The sequence below is a fragment of the Poecile atricapillus genome, chromosome 13 (assembly GCF_030490865.1).
Source record: "Poecile atricapillus isolate bPoeAtr1 chromosome 13, bPoeAtr1.hap1, whole genome shotgun sequence".
NCBI classification, from domain to species: Eukaryota; Metazoa; Chordata; class Aves; order Passeriformes; family Paridae; genus Poecile; species Poecile atricapillus.
In genome coordinates, this window is record NC_081261.1 from 13,984,766 (window position 1) to 14,004,722 (window position 19,957).

At 41.0% G+C, this 19,957-nt stretch overlaps 1 protein-coding gene across 1 annotated transcript in view; it reads left to right on the plus strand.

Annotated features, from left to right (window-relative positions):
* TENM2 (teneurin transmembrane protein 2) overlaps positions 1–19,957 on the plus strand; it is a 334,711-nt gene that overhangs the window by 301,504 nt on the left and 13,250 nt on the right. Inside the window, exons 19-25 of the mRNA XM_058848837.1 lie at positions 897–1,146; positions 4,099–4,119; positions 7,976–8,208; positions 9,668–9,822; positions 10,317–11,191; positions 17,366–17,541; positions 19,099–19,334. Of these exons, the coding sequence (XP_058704820.1) occupies positions 897–1,146; positions 4,099–4,119; positions 7,976–8,208; positions 9,668–9,822; positions 10,317–11,191; positions 17,366–17,541; positions 19,099–19,334 (1,946 nt within the window). The remainder of the gene's footprint in view (positions 1–896; positions 1,147–4,098; positions 4,120–7,975; positions 8,209–9,667; positions 9,823–10,316; positions 11,192–17,365; positions 17,542–19,098; positions 19,335–19,957) is intronic.

Consider the following 19,957-nt stretch of genomic DNA (forward strand, 5'->3'; position numbering starts at 1 on the left):
CTAAAGTATTGTTCAGAATTGGCAAGATCAGGATATTTGAGCTCAGTTCCAGTGCTGGGCAGTGGATCCACATTTGGATAGTACATGCCAATAGAGAGTGTTGGCACCAGTGGGGAGCCAGTTATGTTAGGGTTATACAACTTCATTCCTGCAAGAACACGAGGCTGAAAGTTTCCAGACAGATTTCCACAGTTTTTGATGACACAGAATATGGTAACACTGTCAGAAAACCCACTCCCTTCTTGGAGCAGGGGTCTGCTCTTTGAACAAATATTTTGAAGATAAATCCTATCTTGAAGGTATTTTCTTGAAGTCTAATAGAGATCTGTACCACCAGCTTCCCTCTTGCCTTTTATCATTGATCCTTAGCAGCCCTTCTGGGAGTTTCATCTTTCTCCTATCTTTTCATTTTCTGAGCTATCATCTTCTCTGGTGCCTCCATTTCTCATTTTTCATTTTCCATTAAAAAAGTGTGAAAGACTGAGAGGTGGAAAGAGAACAGTAAGGTTGGCACAGAATTCCAAACAAAACATGATACAGGAATCTGGAGTGAGACACAAATAGAAAAAAGCTCTTCTCCACCCACACAGAAACCATCTAAACCACAGTCCCAGGCCAGAGCTGTGTGGCAGGGTTTACTTTCATAATGAATACCAAAGGACTCTGAGTGTAGGTTTGGGTCTGTGGTTGTGTATGTGTGTGGGTTTTAACACTGAATCTTCATTGCACCTTTATTTTTACTACCGCAAAATCCTTCTGTTCTTTTGCACCATTGAAAAACCAAACGCTGGAGTCATTTCAATGTACAGTCCTTAAAAGCAGCTGTTGAAAAGAAAACAGCCTGAAGTCCCCTGCAATGAATAGTGGTAATAACCACTTCTCCTCTCTGTCCTTAGGTATATTGCACAAAGGCAACGGAGAAAATCAGTTTCTCACTCAGCAGCCAGCTGTGATAACCAGCATTATGGGGAACGGGCGCCGCAGAAGCATATCCTGTCCGAGCTGCAATGGTCTGGCAGAAGGAAATAAGCTCTTGGCCCCTGTAGCACTGGCAGTGGGTATTGATGGAAGTCTCTTTGTTGGGGATTTTAACTATATTCGGCGTATCTTCCCCTCCAGGAATGTCACGAGCATACTGGAGCTGAGGTAAGGCTTAACCTCAGCGCTTCGCTTCTGGAGCCTGTGCTCAAATCAGCCTTTACCATTACTTTTTATAATTTTGAAAAACATTGTCACTTTCAACCTATTTAAATTCCAGTGGAGAAATGGGGCACAGAAATGCATAGTTCAAAGTCTGTAACTTACCAGAGCAGTGACTAAAGTGAAGGAATTAAGAGTACAAATTAACTTGTACAGAAAGTACAAACCATCTCTGTCTCGTTAGTGATCACTGACTCAGTCCTCCCTCAGTGCATCTTCTAGTTTTGTTTGAAAAGTCTGCCCTTAGGTACTGAGCCACAGTGACAGGCAAAGGTGTAAGTCTTGTGAGGTCAGAAGGAAGGTTCTCCTGCCAGTGGTTTTGAGATCCACTTTCACATTTCTTCTCCATGCTTGTGAGTCTATTTCTGTAGGTTGACAAGTGCAGTTCAGGTTGACATACAGAGTCATTTTGCATCATCAGAACTCTTTTTAAGATTGTAACTCTTTCCCCCTGTCCTGTGCCCCCCTCCACCTTAAGATACAATCCCTTAATAGGGAAGGCATGAGTGTAGAATGTACCACTTCACCCATTTCTGTTCCATCTCCTTTTTTCATTCTTCTAGGAGAGGCAAGAGTTATTGCTTCAAACCCTAACTCATGTAACTGGACCTTATGCTTACAGCCCTACTGAGTATTTGCAGAAAAATGAGGAAAACCAGCGTGCCCTGACTGTCTGCTGCCCCTCCTGGAGCCCTCTCAGGCCACAGCATTGGTGCTCCTGGGAATTGGATAAGGCAGCAAAGTACATTGAGAGAATTTAGGTCACAAGTCTTTTTTTAATCATATGGCCAATAACCAATTCCTCTGCTTCCACATTTAGTTTTTAATTAGTGGGAAAAAGCGCAAAATGATTGCACTGTTAAAGAATAGGAGGCCTACCTCTATTTTACACCTCTCTTCCATTCATGTCATTCTGTTGATGTCACTATTGTGAATTCTGATTCTGTAGAAAATAAAAGAGATCTGATTCAGGCCAATTCAACTCTGAAATCACTCTCTGACACCTACCTCATACACCATCAGGCTGCCTCATTATATTTTTTTTTAAAAAAAAAAAGTCATGGATCATCCAGTGCTTTCTGCTAGCAGCTCAGTTAAAACCACAGAAGGTAGCTGGCATGGAAGTGTGACCTGCTATAAATATTTATATCAATATGCACTATAACTCTGCATTATATAGAATATGCTAATTATTTTTTTCTAAGTTGTTCAGATGTTTTTAGCTTTCTAGTAAACAGGAATACAGCTTTATAGGTGAAGAGAAACATTTTCAGATTAGGATACTTCTTATAATGTATTTTTATGCACCTCACCAATATTAGCCAGTGACAGTTTCTTAGCCCACCTTATGTTTGAAAATGTTGCCATAAAATTTACAACAGTATTAGTGTGAGTACTTTGTTTTCTCTCTCTGTGAGAGACATTAAGAGGGAACTAGGGTTTTCATCATGTGTGAGGGAAAATTGGGAAGGACATCAGTAGAGAAATAGAAGACAGATTTTTATCTGCTGTTGTCCACTTCCTCCTTTATGAAAGTCTGTTTTCCATAGCATGGTTTCTTTAGCTTCTGTTATAGCTAGAAGCAATTAACAATGAAGCTGATGCTTTGTGAGTGCTGTTGGACAGCTGCAAAGGACTTGACATACAGATTTTTAGGATTTACAGACTTTAGGATTACATTTTGATGTCTTTTACCCCCCGTTCCTCTAAAGGGAATTAAGGTCCATTCCAGCAAACATAATCTATAGCACTAATTGTGATTCATTGCTCATCTTGAAATTTGCATGAGTTACATGGGTAAGAGTTTGAAGATTTGAGCCATTTAAGTGTGAATGAGAGCAGAGTCTTCAGCTCATATCAAGTAGTTTGGATTATGTTGCAACCAGTATGTTCACAAGTATTACAAACCAAATACATCACTTTGTTTAGATTTCACAGCTGATGTAATTTTGGTTTTACATAAGCCCCTATAAATCTTGAGTGCCTTTATATGTCAGAATATCCCAGTGTGCATATTTCTTTCGCACTGTCCTTTGTGAAGGTGCCTGGTTGGAATGGCCAGCAGGAATCTGGACTCCAGCATTGCATGTGAGGCTTCATGCTGGGGCTGCAAGTTGGGGGCTGTGCCTGCAGAGCTGCAGCTCAGGAGTCACAAACCTCTTTGCTCTGCTCAGTGCATATTCCTAAATGGAAATTACATCAACACAGTGAAATGCTGTGTGAGTGGAGAATGTGTTCATTTTCTTGTGGGAAGTAGAGAGCACTTTTCCTTTGGCTTTGTGGCTGGGCAGTAAGCTGTGGATCAGTTAATGCTGTTTATCTCCCATTGTACAGTACCTTACTGCTCGCTTAGAAGGAGCTTTTTTACCCTGACATTGGCTTTGATAGGCTTAAGCAGATACCAAGGAGCATCCAAACTTGCTTTAAGCAATTATTTTAGAGACTGGGAGGAGAGAAAAACAAACTGCATAGTAAAAATTTGTCTAGAAATAGCCTGTTGGAAACCTATTTTGATTAAAGAGGTTGCCTCCAACTGGCAGACAGTATCCAAAACCAGTGTTTCGTTCTGCCCAGTTCTGTATCCAGAGAACTGCCAGTTTCTCTCACTCCTAGCCCCCAAGCTACATGTAATTCCATGTGAAAATTCTTTCAGTGGTTCAGAAAGTTTCCTAAATATGAGGGGAGGGGGGTGGGGGCAGGGGTATCCTATAGGGAATTAGCTTGCAGCTCTATCCCTCCCAGTCACTCTTCATCTGTAAACTAAGCTAAGGCTAGTGCTGAAAAGAGATATCTTCTCCTGTGTCCTTTTGTAAAATAAAACAAATACTATGTTTGCTTTACCATCTATTCTTCAGCTAACTGTTTGTTCTTTTTTTCTTCTGTTCCCTTTCTATAAAGAAATAAAGAGTTTAAACATAGGTAAGACATGAGCTCTTTCCCATATAATTTGATATGGTTTGTTTGCTTCATTGTGTTTGCTTTTTGTGTTGTGCTTCTTGTGTAATGTTATGTTCTTCATGTACCATATATAGAAACATTTTTATGTGCTAATTGTGTGTTATGAATATGATAAGCATTAGCAATTACGAAAAGCAGTCAAAAAGCAGCCAATAAGTTCTGACAGTAATTAGAAATTTCTAGTAGAATGCAAGTATAATGAACCCCAAGCTAACTTCTAGATAAACACCTCTCCCTGCTGTCTATAATTGGTTAAAATGGTCAAGGTAAACTACAACAGCATTTTCACAAATGCCACAAAAGCACTAATGACTGCATATAGGTCAAAAACTCATTTTCTGGTCATTAATGATTTTCTGAACCCGCTGTCCTTTGCCATAATTTAGTTTATATTTCTTTTGTCAAACACATTTAATGGCCAACCTGTGGGGCTGGCTGTGTGCAACCACTAGAAGCACTGTGAGATTCAGGAGGGAGGCATAACCCTCCTGGATATTAGGAGGAGAGCACTAGGTCTTGTGGATGGCTGCAGCATAGGAAACACTTGTGCCTCCTTTCATGCCACACCTGGGACAGGGAGGATGTTCACCCTGGAGAAAATCAAGGGCAAGAACAAGAAGAGCTCTTGTAAACTGTTTCATAGTGTCCTGTGCATTACCCTTCTAAAACCATACTTTCCATTTCTGTGATGTAATAGATGGTCTGGGCTAAACAGGATCATTTCCCCTTAATATATTTTGGTATAGTAACACCCCCAACTATTCTTATCTGGAGAAGTTCATTCACAATTTGCTAATGATTATTGGTGATGCTGGAGGCCCCTCATTTGCTTCAACTAAGCCTAGTTCGTTTTTCATCTGCTTAGAGACTTGCTCTGGACAAATCTTCTCTTTTGGTTAAGCTTAAAGAAAAGCTGCTGTTAAAAAGAATTTGCTGCAGCTGTGAGAAGAACAGGGAGAATGAGCTGCACTTGCTGCCAGGCCCCAGGCTCCCTCAGAGAGCAGAGGGAGGCTGCAGGTGGTGGTGACCACACATTCACTCAGGGGGCTGGAGGCACAGACATTATTGGCAGAGGCCTCTGAGCAACACTGAATGCCATGGAAAATCTTTTAAAACAAGGTACAATCCTTGGCCTCCTATAATTCAAGTGAAAGATTGCAACTGTGAGGAGAAAAGAGAGGCAGAGGTCTTTAATTGCTCAGATGCCATTTTGAGAAATATTGAGTACTCACTTATAAAACAAATCCCTGTTTGAGGTAATAGTCTCATCGATTCTTTGGGAGCACAGTGAGTGCATGTTACCTTCCAGCAGTCATTTTCTGCCAAATTCCCTCAAAAATTTGCTTAGAGTCTTCCACTATCGGTTCCCTTCCCTAGTTCAGGAAAGAGGGAAGGAGTATGGAACAGGCCTGCAGCTCCAGTGAGCTGCTCTCTGATCTGGAACTAAAGCTTGTGACTGACTCCCTGGCACAACTGCCCTGGGGAGACTCCAGAGGAGAAAGGCAGGGTGAGCTCCATGGATGCACCATGACTGCAGAGAGGAGAGGGCAATATCCCATGTTCTGCCATTGCTCTTTACCCTGACTCATGTCTTATCCCATCCTGGCAGCAGCAGGGCACACCTAGGGCTGGCCGAGGGCAGAGGGGAGGCAGGGGTGGGCACATGCTGGCAAAATCATGTGTGAAAACAAGAGAGACCCTTCCATTCCTGCAGGGTGGCTGCTGCTGCCCTGGGCACTGTGTGAGCAGCTCTCACCACTGAGTCCAGCAGGACCCTGGCTTCCAGGTGTGAGCAGCAGTGTCTGTGCCCAGCTCCTGTCCATGCCCAGCTCCTGTCCATGCCCAGCTCCTGTCTGTGCCCCCCTCAGGTCCCCGTCTGGCCAGGCTGGGGGATGTGCCTTGTTTCAGAAGGGCCATGCAAAAGGCACCAGCTGCAGGGCAGCCTTGAGCTAAGTTTGGGTGTATTTCTCAAGTCCAGCACAATGCCAGCACCACAGCAGAGTGTGTTCTTCAGGGTAAGAGGAAAGCACAGTGGGAGAACAGAGCAGAGTTTTGAAGCAATGACAAACATGCAGGTGTTTGTATGGCTCAGATACCTGAGAGACTGGAGGAATCTTTAAAGTGGAAAGAACTATTTTTCAATGTTGCAAAGAAGATTGAGCATTATTTTGGAGGGATGAGAAGGAATGTGATAAGGGCATAGTGAAGAGGTGCAGTCTGCTGCTGAAGATAAGGAGAGGAACTTGGGGGATAATGAGATTGTGCTCTAATCTCAAGCATGTCACTAGTTTCCCTGCATAACTTTGTCTACACCACTTAACCTCTCTGTGCCTCAGTTTCCTCCTCTGTAAAATGGGTGCTACACCCATCTTTTTAAAGTACTCTGAGATCCATGCATGAAATAAACCTGCCAAGTATTTTTTTGTTTATTGTATTTCTTCATCTCTAATTTCTACACTCCTAGACTTCAGCAGATGGTATTGCCTCTGCCTACTGAATTGCGATGCAACCAATCTCCTTCCTACTTTCTACAGTCTTAGAACAAACCATTACTGAACTAAACCCATGGCATGTCAAAGACTGGCATAGAGGAAAATAACTGTAGAAAGTGATATTTTGGGGCCTCCTCATTCCTTCAAATCTGGTCATGACCACATGACCACAGTTATCTTGGTGTGCCGATGGATCCATCTGCTGAAAGTGGCTTTATTATAGTTTCAGCGATTCTGATCAAGAAATGGCTTATGTCCATCATAACTTACCTCTGTGTATCCTCACTCTTGGAGATGGGCACTTTTGCCACATGAAACTAGGAGTGTGGATATTTGGAGGCAAATATCTCTGGTTACTGGTAAGTAACCTTCATTTTTTTTCTTCCTGTCTTCATTTGTCTTCTCTGCTTTGAAACCACCATTGACCTTATTTACGCTCACCCATAGGCTCCAAAGGCTGGAAAATTCACATCATGCTTAAAATCCAAATAAACTGAGTAAAACTAGCCAGGCAAGATTTTGAAAATATTTCTGCACTGCAGTTTTGTGTGTGTGAATGTATATATATTGTGAAGATTGACATTTCTCAATTTGCAGATGATTTGCTAAAGTAGTTCCAAAATGTGACAAGCTGTCAAAAAACATATATTTCAGAAGAGAAGTAGCTTTCCATATGAGCTCCCATTCCAGTCACAAACTGAGGACCAGTTTTTCAATAACAGAAGGTTTGGAGTTAAAGTCAGACACTTGGGGGTCTCTGGTTTTAGTTATATAACCAACTTCATCTGCTGCAAATGGAATTCTTGATAAGAATGAATGAGAACAAATTTGCTTTAGAAATAAATTTGTTATGCCTCTGCCTCCTATTTATACAAGACCTCACAAATCTTGTGGCAGAATCTAAGTAACTCAGAAGCTGGTTCTTTGATCTTACTCCTATGACTTTTGCTTGCAAAGGAAGTTAAACAAGGTAGCGGGGAGGGGGGAAACAGATAAGCCGAAGAGAATTGACCTGAAGCAGATCTAAAGGGCTAAAGAGATCAAGAGGAAGGACTGCTGTGCAGCTCTGGCTTATTGGGCTCTGCTGTGCAAGGTTCAGTGTAGAAGGATGAGTGAGATTTAAAATTACAATCCCTCTGAACACTGACCAGGCCCTAATCAAGACAGGTCCTCAGGTGATGGTCCTTCAGACCTCACCTCTGTACGAAGGTGTCAGACTTTCTTTCCAGATCTTTCTGTGCCTGACGAGTATCCAAGCTCTGAAAGCCTGTGAAGTTTCTAGACTGCTCAGCTGTTTCTGTTTTATGCTTTCTTTTTCTCTAAAGCAACAATCCCGCTCATAAATACTATCTGGCCGTGGACCCTGTTTCAGGCTCCCTCTACGTGTCGGACACCAATAGCCGACGGATTTACAAAGTCAAGTCCCTCACGGGCACGAAGGACCTTGCTGGTAACTCTGAAGTGGTGGCAGGGACAGGAGAGCAGTGCCTGCCCTTTGACGAAGCCAGATGTGGGGATGGAGGGAAGGCAGTGGACGCAACCCTAATGAGCCCTCGAGGTAAAGGAGGAAAAGAAGCTGGAGAAAATGACTGCGTGCAGCTAGGCTGGATGTGGAAATAATTATCTGGCAATTAAATCACTCCTTGCTCGGTGATTTTTATTCTGGGCTTTAATTACAGTGGATTGGCAAGTGTTCGTGCTTTGTTTAGTTAAAGCAAACTTTATTACCCCAGCACTGAGTGCTGCTAAAGGAGAACAGAACACAAATTAGCAGTGTACCGCTCACTCCAAGAAGCAAGCATGTAAACTGGGAAACTGATTACTGTCTGAGATGCAGTCTTTGGGGATAGAAATTGCTTGCTGTGTCTTTTCTCTGAGTTTTGCCTCCATGTATCTCCTTTTTCTTCAGCATCAGAGAAAAAAAAAATAAAGGATTTTTGCCCTTTCCAGTTTTTAATTTTTGACAAAAAGTTTTTAAGATGATATCAAGATTTGGGGATATGTTTATTTTAGAGGTTTTTTTCTTCCCTGTTGTTTCATTTTAATTGTAAGGATGAATTAATCAGATGCATTGCCATGTGTTTCAAACATCTTTGGGTTTTTTCAGTAGCTGAAAATACCTAGACAATCATAAAGGTACACAAAAATGGAAAGTCCACTTTCTTTGTATAGGAAGTAGTTTCAGTTAACACATAGAAATTAAAAAGATGAAGCTATATCTTCTGTCACTGCCCAGTGGGATGAGCACTGCAACCATTTGAAGACAGAAATTTTAGATCAATATTTTATTTTCAGTGTGAGAAATGGACAAGGCAGTGCACTAAATCAAAGCAGGAAAGGCAAGTGAGTGAAAGGCTCCTTCCCAACGGGCAGCAGCATCTGTCTGTTCCTTCAAGGGAGCACCCTTCCATTGTGTGTCTTTCCTCTCTTAAGGACTCATAGTGTGACAGCAGTTGAACTTTCCCTTTTTTTTTAGGCTGGCAACCCCTGTGTCTTCATCTGGAAACACCAGATGTTCTTTCTGTATTTTTACTGCAACAGGTCAAAGAATTAAAAAAAATAAAACCAGAAAAAATACAACGTCTTCCTAGTTTTCAAAAAAATTTGGAGGTATTTTAAAAGATGTCTAAAATAATTCTTCTTCCTCATTAGATTCTTCAGATGAAGAAAGCAATGCCTCAGATTTCTGAGTAAAATTAGGAGATGATTTTATAATTGAGCTTATGTAATATATCAGAGAGTTTGAATCTAGAAATAAGCTGATGCATTCTGCTGGGTCTTTGGCATGTTTGGGGACTTCTGTGGTTTTCTTTAAAGACCTGAAGGATAAATCTGCTTGATGCCCTTTCTTTAGCAGAACTGTGAGTTGTTGGAGGGTTCCAGGACCTGTGCTCAGCTTTGGAGGGAGGAAGGAACAGGGGAAGTGAGCAAATTTCACCATCTTGTAAACAAGACAAAGCCTGCCTTGAAGCCAGGAGCCTCACTGCTGTGCTGATGCCTGGATTTTATATTTGCAGGAATTGCAGTGGATAAGTATGGACTCATGTATTTTGTTGATGCCACTATGATTAGAAAAGTGGATCAGAACGGAATTATATCAACACTGCTGGGCTCCAATGACCTAACTGCTGTTCGACCTCTCAGCTGTGATTCCAGCATGGATGTCACCCAGGTAGATTCTTACTGCATTTATTTTCCTCTCTGCCTTAGAAGAGATGGGCATCTATTTTGGATGACTGCCTGGCCACTTAAGAAATACATTATGTAGCACAAGATGATAACGTATTTGATTTGTTACTGAAATGGGTGAACCATCCTTTTTACTGTGGCTAACACAGTTTATTTATGCAACTATAGAGAAATAAGGTTGAGATAATGGGAGTTATTGTCTTAATTGCCTGTTTTTCTGTAATTATTTTAGAGCTTCCACAATGTAGCATTCATTCTTGCACAGAAACACAATTAGCCAAAGTTACAACTGCACGTAGCTTTAATATTTCCGAAAGAGAAAATCATTGTTTGAAATAGTTGCCGTTCATGACTTGGTTTCATGATTTGCACTGATAAACCCCTCACTAATTTGCTGTTGTTACACGTGGAATTTTAAACACTAGGAGTGTACTTTTCAGTTTCGAGTTTTACAGTAATAATTTGTGCAACTCATAGGTACGGCTGGAGTGGCCTACTGATCTCGCTGTCAATCCCATGGACAACTCCCTTTATGTCCTAGAGAACAATGTTATTTTACGGATCACAGAAAACCATCAAGTTAGCATTATTGCTGGACGCCCCATGCACTGCCAGGTTCCTGGTATAGACTACTCTCTTAGCAAACTGGCTATTCATTCTGCACTTGAATCAGCCAGTGCCATTGCCATCTCACACACAGGAGTTCTTTACATCAGTGAGACAGACGAAAAAAAAATTAATCGGCTACGCCAGGTAACTACCAATGGAGAAATATGCCTTCTTGCAGGGGCAGCTTCAGACTGTGATTGCAAAAATGATGTCAACTGTAATTGCTATGCTGGGGATGATGGGTATGCCACTGATGCCATCTTAAATTCACCATCTTCCTTAGCTGTGGCCCCAGATGGTACCATCTACATAGCTGATCTCGGAAATATCCGCATTAGGGCTGTCAGTAAAAACAGGCCCATTCTTAATTCCTTTAACCAATATGAAGCTGCATCTCCAGGAGAACAGGAGCTGTATGTCTTCAATGCTGATGGGATTCACCAGTACACTCTGAGCCTCGTTACCGGGGAATACTTGTACAATTTCACCTATAGCAGCGATAACGATGTCACGGAGGTGATGGACAACAATGGCAACTCCTTGAAGGTGCGCCGGGATGCCAGTGGGATGCCCCGCCATTTACTGATGCCGGATAATCAGATTGTCACGCTGGCTGTTGGCACTAATGGTGGACTCAAGCTGGTCTCAACACAGACCCTGGAGCTCGGATTAATGACATATAATGGAAACAGTGGTCTCTTAGCAACGAAGAGTGATGAAACAGGATGGACAACATTTTATGAGTAAGAATGTTTTTGGATATATTAAGCATAAATTTATTTTTCAAATGGTAGTGAGTAGGCCCTAGACTGACCCTGCTGCAATTTGTTGTAGGTTTTTCACTGGTACTGAGTAAGGCCATTGCATCTCAGTGCAGGGCGATGCTGGAAATGGTAAAGTGGCTTTGTGATGGCATCAGTTGTGCTGGGTCCTTTGGGCAGGTGCTGATCCCCCTAAATCCCTGCCTGGGGGTTGAGTTTGGGGCAGCTCATCCCCTCCCAGCACAAGGGACCGTGTGCCATGGCCAGAACCCCTGCTTAGTTAAGCTGCTGTTGATGGTCAGCAGGGCTGCCCGCAGCCTGCAGCCAGAGCAGCCCAGCGCTCCTCCTGCAGCTCCCCCAGAGCTGCCTCTCTCTGAGAACACTCATGCTGCAGCTTCTTTTGGAACTCAAATTATCTCCCTTTCTGTTCAGCCTCATATATTACTCATGGTTGTTAAAATGTTGATTAACTTCAATGATTGTTCATTCCTGAGACAAGTGAGGAAATTAGATCCCCAGCTATCTGTCAGACCCCTGGTGTAACTTCCATAATTTGTAGATAACCCAAAAGCACACTGGTGTTCATGAGCATATAGATTAAATAGAAGAACTTCCTCTTTAAATTAAATTCATCTGAAGAGATGAGGTTCAAAAGTATACTAAAAATCTAGAAAAACTAGTCCAATTTTTATTAATATTTATCCTATTCTTAGTAGTCTTATTGCCATTTTTTGATCAAAACAGTTTTAAAAAGAGAAGCTAAATGACATATTGAAAAATATATTTAAGTATGGCAAGTCCAATGCCATATATTTTATCTGAATTAGTTAATGATTAAAAAATATCATTCCCCAAATCAGTGAGTAGAAAATAAGAATAAGGCTATTTCTTTTTAAACGGCAGCTTTATTTTCAAGGTCGCAGACTATCAATGGCACACACCTCTTAGTTTATTGATGCATTCAGCTTGGCCACCTGTTTTCTCTGTTTAGAGAAAACGTAAGAAATGCAGGAATAGAAGGAGCTGTGCTCAGTGTGCTCGGAATGCCTTCCCTACAGCAGGGATGCTGCAGCTGGTCCCCGTTGGAAGGAAAGCAGTGCCCTCTCGTGGGGCCCTGCATCCCAACCACTCACTCCTCTCCTCCAGCCAGGCACTTCACCTGGGGAAGGGCTTGCTTTGGCTTAATATTTTGCAAAAATTATTTCTTTACCACGGATTAGTTACACAAATAGTTCAGTTACGTGACTGCACGAAGGTGTTGCCTCATGATTATAAGCTCAAGTAAAATGCTCACTGGAATAGACGGAATGAAATTTCATATTATTGCTGATGAGATGTGGATGCCCTTCTAGGAAGGTTTTTTGTTCTTTTTTTTCCTCAATAGGTAGGGCAAGATGCAGTCATATAAATTAGTTATTTCCCAAGACACCAGAAATTAATTATAGAAAACTAAACAGCAAAGGAATTTAAAACTCTGTGTGAAAATCCATAAAACATTGTCAAATGTCAATTCATTAAAAAAAGTCATAAGAAAGTTACTGGTTACAAAACTGATATAACTGGTATCTGAGAGTCACACCAAGTGCTAGGTTAACATGGTTATTATGATTCCTAAGGAAATACAGAAGGTAGGGGATTTGATGTCTTACTGAGATCAGCTGAAAGTATCATTTAATGTGTACATAGTGCTGCAGATTTTTTTCCAAGATCAAATAAGAAGAGATGCACAACTTTTGCCTCAGGTCAGTGAAGTTAAATACCATATTTAGATCTAAATATTACAGCCTGAGGTATTGTCTTAGATAATTAGTAACTCTGATGAGGCAGCAGAAATAACTTATTTCTCCCAGATTTGTACATACATTCTCATAAGCATTGAGCCCATAGATGAGAGAACCATAGAGTTATTATTTAAATCGAATATACAAACCTAAACAATCACAGTCCACAGTCACAGTTCTGGTTTCTGTTTGTTCTTTGAAACAGCTTCTAAGAGAAAATTCTGTATTCATCATTCTGCCGTTTTTTTTGGTAGCTATAACTTAATATCAATTGAAGATGAAAGAAGTGTTCAGCCAATGAGAGTTTATAAGGACAATAAAATAGTTTTCTGTGCAGTTACATTCATGCATTCATACAGACATAATCAGCAGAACTGGAAAAGAACAGAGGTCTTTTAAGTGGTAAAGTACTACATGAGCTAAAGTTCTTATGAAAAATTTATGTCAGTGCATTTATATCAAGCAGACGCGGAAGTGCCACATTATCTTATTGGGCATATTCCTCTCATTTATCTGAAACTTTACCCTGAAAATGCTCTCAGAATTAAATTTGTACAGTTAATCTAGGTGTGCATCTGCATAGACAGAGACACAAGCTGGTTTGTGTGTGTGCACACTCCATATGTGAATTCTATAGATAGCATCTGTGCACGTGCATGCAGCTCATTTGCAGTAGGAACAGCCAAGGCTCTTCAATAATAGAACAGCTACCAGCAGGCTCACATGGGGTAATTTAAGCTTGGCTTGGGCATGAAGCACAGATCTTTGAAGCAGTTCCCAGTGGTATTCCTCTTGGTCTAGGGAGCATCCTGAGAGAATGCTGCAGTTTTTTTTCTTGAATCAGTTTTAAAAGGGAGAGAAAACAGGGATGTATGTAAATGTGTGTGGATCTGTGCCTTGCCCAGCTCTGTGTTAAGTCAAAGCTGCTGTTCCTCCTCTCTGCAGTGCTGGATATGGCCCTGTTCTCCCTGCTCCCCCCACGAGCTGTCAGGAGCAGGACTCATGCAGGAGCACGGGTCATAAAAATTGCCAAAGGAACAGAGGTGCCACAGCAGCGGCCAAGGGACAGCAGCCCTCAGGGCACTGTCACAAGCCTGCTGAAGGGATGCACAGATACCTGTAGCTACCTGAGAAGGTGTTCAAGTGCTCAGCTGTGTCCCAGGGTGGAGGCTGAGCTATAGGTGTGGCCATGGGCAGCTCAGAGCCACCAGGCTGGCAGAGACAGCCACCAGCTTTGGTGTCACCCAGAGCTGTCCTGGGGAACCTCTGCCTGCTGGCAGCGGGGGCTTGGTCACGGTTAGCAAAGAGTTGGTGAGGTAGCAGTGGGGAGATGCTGCTGTTTGTTGGTTTTTAAGATACTGGGATAAAGGTTGTTTGCCCTTTTAATTTTATTAGTAGAAACACTTGGGATGAAGGCTTGCTCTAACTGAAGTCAGTAACAAAAGCTCAGGAATTTGGTGTACCCATTTGAAAATGTTGCCTTATCAGACCTGATTCATCCAGGCTGACGGGGTATCACAGACTCCAGTGGGTAGAGACTGCTTTTGAAGAAGACACCAGGTCAATTAATATATTTTGCATTGTAAATTTTGGTTTTTTGCTTCATTAGACCCAGGTTCATGACATGAAGAAGAGAAGTACATAATCATTTAATTCATATATAGTTTATTCTTATTATTCAGATAAATGTCCATATGCTGTATTATACTGAGCACTTGCTCTCATGTAATACATAAATTAAAAAAAAAACCTCAGGAATATTTCACCAAAATTTTGTGGTACATAAAAGGTTTCTGTTATATTAATTTTAAATTTTTTACCTTTAAGGTATTTTTTAAAATAAGATTTTATTTTGATACAATGGAAAAAGTAGAAATGCCTTCTTTATATATTGCTATCACAATGTATATATAAATAATTTAAGTAGTAATTTTTTTTATATATTTAACTAGTAGTCTAAATGATGTTCAAGGAGAGTACTTTTTTATGTATTTTGTTAAGTGTATCCATCACTTGCTTATAAACCCTTCTGATCTCTATTGTTGCTGCTTTCAAAGCTGTGACCAGCACTGGGGAACCTGCCCCATGGCAGGGGTAAAAAAATCATTTCTTGAAATAGCACTGGAATATTTTCATTTTTCTGCTTCAATCTCTGTACATTCACATCCATATTTACTTTTTAGACTGCCCTTACACGCTGAATAGAGATTTCCAGTGAGTAGCCCACAGCAATCCCCAGGAATTTTTCCTAGGTTAATTAAAAACCCAGCAATGTGAATGAAGAGTTTAAATTAATGTCTCATTTGCATTGCCTAAAATATATTTGCTGATGGGGAATTTCACCAACCATTTTTCTGGAAGTTCACTGAGTGCTGCAGAGTCACACTTGAGACACTCATAGTTTTTTTCTAGTCTGTCCTAAATAACATTGTGCTGTAAGATTTGACATCCAAGTGTTCTCTTCATCACTCTGCTCATCATGAAACACACCACATACAGACTCTTTAGGGGTCTTATTAACCTTCATTTTTTTTAAATAGTCCATTTTTGTACTTTTTCCCTACAAGACAGATGCTTGGCTGGATCAAGTTCTTCCTTTAGCTATTATTTTGGAGTGTTTTTCAATTTTTTTTTTTTTTTTTTGTGAAGACCTCTATAAAGACTTAACTAAACCCACTTTCATAGATTATCTCAACATATTATTTTTTTTCAGTACCTTGCTAATAATGATAATATATCTATATATAAATATATAGATATCTGTGGAGAGAAGCTTGTGACTATACTGAGAAAAATCATGTTACTTAATCTTTCTTTGATCCTGAACTACTTAAATGAACACAATGTATTATTGGTCCCTTTTAGGTCGCATGATGCTTTGTTTTATTGATTTCTTCTTTGCCTAATGCTTCCATTGGTTCTGGTAAGGCTTGTTGCTCCACAGGTGATTTTTTTCCTTCCTCACAAATATTCAGTTGAATGGGTGCAACCATTTGCAATGGATTTGAAAGTCATGTTTTGTTCGTTCTAACTGAGGAGCCAATCTGTGTCTTAATTTTTTAGATATGCTGTACATTTCAGTACAGGTGGCCTAGTCTGAGGTTTCTGAGTGTTTTAATTGTAAAGCCATGTTGAAAGCTCTGATTTTTTTCATCTTTACAGCCAACCATAACCCACAATGAACTGAGCTAGCTCCATGATACTAAACTTGCTTCTCTTCTCTTCTGTTACTCTCAGGCAGCGCAATGGATTTACCAGTTCTCTTCCAGGCTTCCTGCTCCCTGCATCTCTACATTCCAAGGATGACCAGTTGGTTTCAATCTCTACCTAAACTTTTCCCTTTATCTACACAGGACATTTTTTCTTGCCTTTCTGCTCTCTAGAAGCCCGTGTGCTTTGGTAGCAGCTGGATGAGGGACTCTTGCACGAGTAGAGAATGGTGGCAAGCAGAGTGTCACACTGGAGCGCTGATTTTGTTTCAGGTCCCCATTTCTCGCCCCTAAGATCCAAGGGATTGCTTCTTTAGCAAACGTATGCACATGGCTAGAGCATACTGCAGGAAAGGGGGAAAGGGTATGATTTGATTTCCAGCAGCATTCCTTCTTTCCCCCCTCCTCAGGTTTTACACCTCTAAAGATATTTAACTCAATAAAATCATGGAAAGCCTTTTTTTCCTTTTTTTTCTTTTTCTTTTTTTTTTTTTTTAAATCTTTATGCCTCTGGAGCATTTAACTCATTTTCTAAGGTCTATTCTGAGTGCTGACTGCTGCCCTTTGTGCAACTCCAACCTCTATCCTGTGCTTTTCATCTTTCATCTTTATGAGCCAAAATACTGACCCCAAAATGCACTTGAATACCTCAGATAAGATCTAAATGAAATTATTATGTTGTCGAGCTGCTGTGTTTTTTAATACTTTATGGCAAGTTTATTCCTTGATATGTCACTCAAGACCATACTTAGTTTCCACTAAGTATTCAAAAGCAGTTTATACAGTTTATACAATTGTTTATTGCAGTGTCCATCAAAGTCCATTTCCTTAGAGTGAAATGCAACCATTAAAATGCAGACTAATTTACTACTTGTAATTGTTTGAGCCAAATATCACTCCATATAGTCATAACAATTTAATTAATTTAATAATTTAAAATATGCTAGCCTGGATTTGCACCCATGTAGCTGAGATTAGTATCTAAAAAATTTTATTTCATCATTATAGACTCCTTCAAGAACAAAGAAATAGATATGGCCAGGATGTTCTTGAAAATCTGTTTCAGTCTGGGTTTTTTGCACAAATGTGGTGCATTATTAATACATTGGGTATTGAAATGAACATATATCCTCATGCTTTTTTGCTCTCACTAACTTTTCTATTAGCTATGATCATGAAGGGCGTCTGACCAATGTAACACGTCCCACTGGAGTGGTAACTAGCCTTCATCGAGAAATGGAAAAGTCTATTACCATCGACATTGAGAATTCTAATCGGGATGACGATGTCACGGTCATCACAAATCTCTCCTCTGTGGAGGCTTCCTATACAGTTGTTCAAGGTACCAAAGCACACTTCTCAGCACACCTCCTAACCACACACACACCCTGAGAAAGAATTGGCTAACCATTTGTGCCATTAGTACACTTATGAGCAGGGGGAAACCGTGTAAGGTTTGCAAGAAAAACTCCCATAAAGCTTATTCCTAAAGTGACAGGTCTTCAGGACAGGTAAGAGCCATTTTGCAGTCCTGCTTTGTGTCAAGTACACATGGTCACTGTCTGCTGGGGAAAGTGAGTCCTGCCACTGCCTCCTGGGTCAGGGACACTTCACCCACTTGCACATTTCTCTGTACTTCCCTGCAAAATTGGTTCTGACTTCTGTGCCACAGATATGCAACCTGACTGCTGGATGTGGCTGCTAGGGGAGATCCTTCTGGAGAGGCTCAGGAAGCCTTCTAGTAGAAGAAATATTCTAAATTTATGCACTGCCATTAATTACAGTGTAGAACAATCAGAGCAGTGGATTGTGTGGTGCCAGCAGTGGCCCTTCCAACAACAGTGTTACAGCCTGAGTGTGGCAGGAGGCAGCAGCAACAAAGGTTCAGAGTTTGTGTAGAACATTCCAGCACCACCCAAGCATTGGATCTGATGGAGTGAAGTCAGTTTTCAAAGACAGACTGAAAGGGTTTTGGTGAGTGATGGGACTTTTTAATTAAGACATAACGTCACTGGAATGAGAATATCATCATCAAACAACAGTCTCCTCCTGACATAAATGTCAACATTTATAGACTATTATACCATGACAGGTCTGGTCACAAAGACTTAATTTCTCTTATACCAGATGATTAATTACATAGATACTGTCCTTCCATCAGGCAAATACTGATGTGTTGCTGACAGCTGCACACTCTGGCACTCCATCCTGGAGTGAGGGCACTTGGCTGTGTCAAACAGCTGGAGAACTGCACGGCCAGAGAAGCACGGGATTGTTTCTGTAGCTCTTCTCCAACAGAGGCCAGGTGTGCACATCAGGCCAGTGTGGTTCTGCTGGGAGGCAGAGACAGGACAGGGAACCACTGTGGCTGCCAGCTTGCACTGCTGGAGCCTCACACCTTGAGGATTCAAAGCCACGCTGTAATTCTGTACAAAGCCTCTGCTTGGAGACAGTTTTTAAACAGAGGGAATCAAAAACAAGAGGCACTTACTTCTTCCTACTTATAAAGAGTCCAGCAATCATCTTCTTTTTCTTTTTGTCCTGGAGTTTAATGCTTTGTTGTTTATCCAGCAGTTCAGTTTTCAGGAGTTTTTGTTCATATCAGAAATAAATTACGTGGTTCAACACATATCACTGTGCATTTTGATTCACAATTAAGACTGAAGGGAAAACATAATGAAATAAACACAGTATCTCTCTGCAGGCTCACTGTTACACTACTGTTCTTTACATGAATCAGTAACATCTGTAATTTCCACCATAGTACCACGTAAATGGTAATTGCAGGCTGACTTCATTTAACATCAACAGGAGTGCAATAAAAAACCAATCAAATTAAGCTATATGTTTTCTTTATGACTGGAATAGCTAAATTATTTTCTTTTCATTATTGCTGTAGATCAAGTGAGGAACAGCTACCAGCTCTGTAATAATGGTACTTTGAGAGTGATGTATGCCAATGGCATGAGCATTAGCTTTCACAGCGAACCTCATGTCCTGGCTGGGACTGTGACTCCCACCATAGGACGATGTAATATTTCTCTACCCATGGAAAATGGTTTAAACTCAATTGAATGGCGCCTGAGGAAGGAGCAGATTAAAGGCAAAGTGACGGTGTTTGGAAGAAAGCTCAGGGTAAGTAGAACCTGTTGTGTTACAAAAGTCATCTTTTCCTTTTGGACAGAAATTATTTATTTTTTTTATTTTGAAGGACATTACTTTTACTTGTTAAAAATGTACAACTCTGTGATTGTCTTTGGTGTGACACTGTTTGAGAGCTCAGTTGGCTGTGTGGGATCTGCTGCAATCAGCTATAGAGCTTTGTTACCAAAAGTATTCCGAAAGAGATTGGTAAAAATACCTAGACTATTACAGAATCACAGAATCATCAATGTTGCAAGAGACCTTCAGGATCATTTAGTCCAATCATTACCCCAACCCCACCGTAATTGCCCCAAACCATATCCCCAAATGCCGTATCCCAGGGCCTCCTGAACACATCCAGAGATGGTGAGTCCACCACCTTCCTGGGCAACCTATCCAATGCATGAACACTCTTGCAGTGAAAAAAGTTTTTTAAATATCTAATCTGAACGTCCCCTGCTGCAGCTTCAGGTGATTTCCTTTCATCCTTTCATTTGAGATGTGACAGAAGAGACCAACCCCCAAACTGCTAACTCCTTTCAGGGACTTACAGACAGCATTTAGGTCTCCTCAAACCAACTTTTCTGCAGATTAAACACCCCCAGCTCCCTCAG